This window comes from Mastomys coucha, unplaced genomic scaffold, assembly GCF_008632895.1.
Source record: "Mastomys coucha isolate ucsf_1 unplaced genomic scaffold, UCSF_Mcou_1 pScaffold22, whole genome shotgun sequence".
Lineage (NCBI taxonomy): Eukaryota > Metazoa > Chordata > Mammalia > Rodentia > Muridae > Mastomys > Mastomys coucha.
Window position 1 is genome coordinate 260,884,185 of NW_022196905.1, and position 6,000 is coordinate 260,890,184.

A 6,000-nucleotide genomic window follows, 5' to 3' on the forward strand; every position below is an offset into this window, starting at 1 on the left:
AAGGAACTGGCTTCCTCTCCTTGAATCTCTAGCAACAGGAAGGAGATGGGAGGCTGGGTCTGTGTCACCCCAGAGCCCTGGCTTCTGCCTGACGAAACCTTTTGCTATCTGTTTTTAAACAATTATTTATTTTAACTGTTATTAAACTGACACAGTTCAGTGTCTCCTTCATTTACCCCTGCAAGTCTGTTTTTCTTCCCTCCTGGCCTGGTCCACCAAGTCAATGCTCAGAGGGTAACTAAAGCCCCAGATTCCTTTCCTGAGGTTGAGTGGGGTCCTGCAGTGGTGGGTGGGGCCTGAACACACTGCTCGGCAGAGCCATCAGGCCTGGGTCTCTCTCTACCTTTCTATGGGAGTCAGCTGCAGTCCTGGGAAATCCCTCAAGGCCATTACTTTGACCGTTTGGACAACACCATCTCTGCCTAAGGCTAATCCCCAGGAGCGACCCCCTGCATCAAGACAGTCACTGCCACAACATACCTTCCTAGCATGGACCTGCCAGGCCTTTTCCCCAGTAGGGACCCAGGGCTGTGAAGCCAAACTGGAGACTTAAACTCCCACTCAGAGCCAGGAGCTGCCAGGATAGCACCCTGTACTCTGGCTCCACTGGGTGAAGGGGACTGGGTGCCAGTGACTTCTGGCAGAACCAGAATCTGCCAGGATTCTGCTCAGGGTCCCACTTGTAAACATGAGCCCAGCCAGGGTCCACCAGGCAGTCACCAGGCCTTCCGTGACTGGCCTTCGGGTCACCAAACAGGACAGGGAGTGTGTTAGATCCATTGCTGACCACAGTCCCACCCCCCACCAAGCCTCATATGAAGAACTTCTTGTCCATACAAGCTCTTAATCATGTTTATTACAGTGAGGATCACCATCCTTTGGGGGCAACTCCACAGAAACTCAAGCAGGAGCTATAGACAGCCACTGAAGGTCACACGACCTCATCTGTCACTGGGATTGGGTTAACCTGGGGTCCTCCAGCCGAGGCTGCCTCCTCTTCACCCTCACTTGGCTTCTTACGGACCTCTGCTGGTGGCCGGGGTGGGGGGTTGGTAGGTGGTTGCTTGATGGTGCCTCCAACCTGTGGCCGCTCCTTGGGTTTAGGCTCAATGGGAGTCCACTGCTCACCCCGGATGGCTGCCTGGGACAGAAGAGGGTCTATGTTAAGGTTCAAGCTGCTTACTGTCCCCAGGGACTCCAAGTGACATGGGTCTTAATCCCATGATGGGCATGGCTTACATTACCTAACTGGCCCAAGGCCACACAATCAGGATCTGGGGTTGCCTGACACCAAACCCAAGCTATGTGGCCAAGCCAGGAGGGCCCTGCAGGACAGGAAGCAGATAGCCCCTGGGCTTTCTAACATTTCCAGAAGCACTTCCGGGTGCAGATTCTATGACCCACAGAGCTTCTAGGTTTCCTCCAAAGGCTATCAACCTATGTTACAGCCTTTGTAAGGCGGCTGTCAAGCACTTTATAGGAAGCATCCCGGGCTGGGTGCTGAAAAATGCAAGCAGAGAACCTGCTGGAAATAGGGCTGTCATCCCCTCTACCTCCCACATTCCAAGGCAGCTGGTTCTGTGAATCTGGGAACGTGCGTTTAAATTTAGCATCTCACTGGGCAGTGGTGGTGCACGCCTTTAAGCCCAGCACTTGGGAGGCAGAGGCGGGTGGATCTCTGTGAGGTTGAGGCCAGCCTGGTCTACAGAGTGAGTTCCAGGACAGCCAGGGCTGCACAGAGAAACCCTGTCTCAAAAAACCAGAATGAATCAATTGACAGATTGATTTTGTATCCCACAATGCTTGAGAGACGGAAAGTCCGCAGCACGGCACACACCTGAGGCTACACCTTCTAACCAACAAGGCAGAAGAATATTTTATCCAGAAGGTAAGGGTGAGGCTGGCAGAAGATGCAGGAAGGTATCTATATGACCTTAGAACAGAGAAGACTTGTAATGAACACAGACTAGGCCGGGTAAAGCAGCGCATATCTTTCATCAGGAGATGGAGGCAGGTGGATCAGGAGTTCAAGGCTATCTTCAACTACAGAGCAAGTTTGAGGCTAGTCTGGGCTACATGAGACCCTGTTCTTCCTCTCAAAATAAAAATATAAATAAATAAAAATAGGTTCTTCTGTGTCATGAGCTCCTGGGAAGTCCACCTAACACAATCCAAACTCAGGCAGGCTTGGATAAACTATAGGCCCACACGGAGGCTTGGAGGTATGACCTGGGCCAGCCACACTGCCTCTCAGAGCTAGTCTACTTATCCGCCTCCCCTACAGAGCCACAATACAACCTCAGTATATACCAGAGGAGTATTCAACACAGCCAGTGTGAGCAAGCAAGCTGCAATGAGAGCAAAGAACACCAAGGACACGAGAATGGGTGTGGGAGGGAGGCAGACTATTGAGGACAGCCACTTACCAGCAGGTAGATCACACTGGCAATGGCCAAGCAGACGGTCCCCAGGATGGTGGCCAACAGGAAGCCTGCAGGCACTGAAAGCCTTGAAGTGTGACAGAAGGAAAGAAGCAGACAGCAGTCAGAGGGGATTTGTCACAAGGTCCCAGAGGGAAATTCCATCCCCAGGGCCCTGGATGAGCAGAGGCTAGTTCTGCTCAGGTCCAGCTTGGGTTTGGTATAAGCTGTTCTCTGTGGTGATGTGTCCTTTGATTCAGGCCTCAGACATCTTATTGGGGAAAAGGCTTGAGCTGGAGTGTGGGTGCATGGGTGTGTCCCAAAACTGCTGGTGTAACAGGCCCAGCCCAGCGCCTGCAGCTCAACTGCTAGGTTTGGTGTGCACTGGAAGTTTGGGACCTTCTGCCCTCTCCAAAAGCTGATCTTTTCTTTTCTTAAAAGATTTATTTATTTATTTACTTACTTACTTATTTGTTTTTTGTTTTTTTTGTTTTTTTTTTTTGAGACAGGGTTTCTCTGTGTAGCCCTGGCTGTCCTGGAACTCACTTTGTAGGCCAGGCTGGCCTCAAACTCAGAGATCTACCTGCCTCTGCCTCCCAAGTGCTGGGATTAAAGGCATGCGCCACCACTGCCTGGCTTATTTATTTATTTTATGTAAGTACACTCTAGCTGTCTTCAGACACACCAGAAAAAAGGGCATCAGATCCCATTACAGATGGTTGTGAGCCACCATGTGGTTGCTGGGAATTGAACTCAGGACCTCTGGAAGAGCAGTCAGTGCTTTTAACCGCTAAGCCATCTCTCCAGCCCCAAAGCTGAGCTTTTCTATCTGGATAAACTTCAATGAAAAAGAGGCTTGGCTGGGCAATGCCCTCCTATCCAAGCTATGGACCGATGGGGTGCCTCCTTCTAGTCTCCTGTTACCCTGGGGATGGACAGCGGGACTCACAGGAAGTGGAGGACAGCCCGGACGTAGTAATTCCTGGTGAGGGGCCCAAACAGCTTCACCACAGTGGTCAGGTATTTCTGTCCGCTAGACAGCGGGAAGACAAAAGGTCAGAGGGTCAGCACCAATCACACCCAGAATCCCTTGTCACTTTTTTTTTTTTTTTTTTTGGTTTTTTGAGACAGGGTTTCTCTGTGTAGCCCTGGCTGTCCTGACCAGGCTGGCCTTGAAGTCAGAAATCCGCCTGCCTCTGCCTCCCAAGTGCTGGGATTAAAGGCGTGCGCCACCACCGCCCACCCTTGTCACTTCTTATCCCCCCCCCTCCAGGGTTCTAGGTCCTTTTCCTCCTGAGCAGCTGGGCGGGCCTTGGGCTGGGAGCTCTGGACAAGCCAGCTCCATGGGGCAGATCCCCAGGCCTCTTGGGTAGGAATGACTTACCACCGCTCCATGGTGGAGCCCTTTTTCCTCTTTCCCCGGGGGTACTCCAGCAGACAGATGAGCACGCCTGCAACGCTGCAGTGAGGTTAAGGAAAGCCACGCCAGGCCTAGGCCAGGGTGTGCTTCTGCCGATGGGTAGGTAAATCAAGGCACAACCGCTCCCTATACCTACCCTCCACCTCTTCTGTTCTCAGGCTCTGGCCTAGTAGTCTACTGTCCAACAAGGTGGGGCAGAGGCAATGGACTCCGGTCCAAGCCTTGGGATCCTGGGCCTCAGCTCTATGGTTGCCTGAACCCCCCTGTAGCCTTTGGCAAGTGGCTGTCCAGCCCTGGGACTTGGCTTCTAAAACTACAGACAGCATACGTAGAGGGCTCTGTAAACTGACATGCTCGTCCTATAAGCACTCCCATCACCTCACCTTCCTGGACCCAGGTAGAAGGATACATAGAGTAGGCGCCAAAGTACCACTGTGCGAAGCGTCCAGCAGTAGCCACGATGCCCCCTGTGATGAGGACTAAGGATGGAGAAAGGTGTTAGGATGTGTCACCTGCTGCAGGTGTGAGCCAGCTTGAGCTTGCCCCAGGCTTGGGACCACCTCCAATTCTCTGCCTATTGGGGCAGAGCACTGTATAGCGAGGGGTTCAGGAACAGAGAGGACACTCGGGGAGGTGGCCACTGCAAGCTGAGCTCCACCATAGTGGTCTAGTGCTATACCCTGGTTGGAATGTCAACTCTTTTCAGTACATACTGGGTTCCATCCCTGTCAGGTTAGGGGTTGGGAGGGTATAGCTGGGTGATGGAGGTGTATACCTTTAATCCCAGAACACAGGAGGCAGAGGCAAGCAGATCTCTGTGAGTTCAAGGCCAGCCTGGTCTACAGAGGAACTTCTAGGACAGCAAGGGCTTCAGAGAAACCCTGTTGGGGGGATAGGGAAGAGGGAGAGGGGAGCTTTCTTGCAGTATCATGCTACCCTCACCCCCACTAATGTCTCAGCCTGTCCAAGACTTCACTACAGTAGAATTACACAAGCGTTCTACTAGGTTCCACCGTGGAACCACACAATGTACAACCTCCCTCACTATCTGTGTCTTTAGCTTAGATGAAGTCAAAGTGATGTTCTCTGTAATCAGCGGTTTTTCCGAGACAGGGTTTCTCTGTGTAGCCTTGGCTGTCTTGGAACCCACTCTGTAGACCAGGCTGGCCTCGAACTCAGAAATCCATCTGCCTGCCTCTGCCTCCCAAGTGCTGGGATTAAAGGTGTACGCCACCACCGCCCAGCCTTTTTTTTTTTTTTTAAACAATTGTAAGAGTGCATTTAAGGTGTTTTGTTTAATTAGCAAGATGACGGAGAGAGTAAAGGCACTTGCTACTAAGCCTGAAGACCTAAGTTCATCCTGACGGGACCCATCAGGAGAGAACAACTCTATAAGTTGGCCTTTGACCTCCATATGCTTACTATTTTAGCACAATGGTGCACAACTATAATCCGAGTATAGAGAGGTAGAGGCAAGATGACCAGAGTTCAAGGCTAATCCCTTGAGTTTAAGAACAGCATGGGCTACAAGTGATTGTGTTCAAACGAACAACCAACCAAATGCTAGAGAAGTGGCTAGGTTGGTGAGGCGCTTGTCTAGCATGCACGAAGCCCAATCTCAACTCTTGGAAGGTGGAGGCAGGAAGACCATGAGTTCAAGGCCAGCCTCGCTTACATAATATGCTCCAGGAGAGGCTGGGATACTACATGAGTCTCTGGAATCCTAGTCTTTGGGAGATGTAGCAAGGCCAAGAATTCAGAGTCATGTTATGCTACTTAGTGAATTTGAGCAGCCTGAAACCCTGTCTCAAAACAAACAGATAATAAATAAAAGCCAGGATAATCCCAGCACTTGGGAGGCAGAGGCAGGCAGACTTCTGAGTTCAAGGCCAGCCTGGTCTACAGAGTGAGTTCCAGGACAGTCAGGGCTACACAGAGAAACCCTGTCTCGAAAAAAACAAACAAACAAACAAACAAATAAATAAATAAAAATAAAAGCCAGGAGCCTGTTGCAGGTTTAGGAAGATCCGTGACACACCAAGTATAAGAAACATCTGAAGATTTTGGTTACAAAAGAGCTGGAGAGGGGTTAGAGAGATGGCTCAGCGGGTAAGAGCACTGACTGCTCTTCCAGAGGTCCTGAGTTCAATTCCCAGCAAC

The 6,000-nt window shown here is 51.1% G+C and overlaps 1 protein-coding gene across 1 annotated transcript in view; it reads right to left on the reverse strand.

The window, feature by feature from the left end:
- Positions 1 to 832: 832 nt before the first annotated feature.
- Positions 833 to 6,000, reverse strand: part of LOC116070330 (cytochrome b-245 light chain) — a 9,252-nt gene continuing 4,084 nt past the window's right edge. Inside the window, exons 2-6 of the mRNA XM_031341669.1 lie at positions 4,250 to 4,319; positions 3,805 to 3,879; positions 3,370 to 3,453; positions 2,427 to 2,508; positions 833 to 1,141 (exon numbers count right to left, since the gene is read on the reverse strand). Coding sequence (XP_031197529.1) covers positions 932 to 1,141; positions 2,427 to 2,508; positions 3,370 to 3,453; positions 3,805 to 3,879; positions 4,250 to 4,319 — 521 coding nt within the window. The 3' untranslated portion in view covers positions 833 to 931. The remainder of the gene's footprint in view (positions 1,142 to 2,426; positions 2,509 to 3,369; positions 3,454 to 3,804; positions 3,880 to 4,249; positions 4,320 to 6,000) is intronic.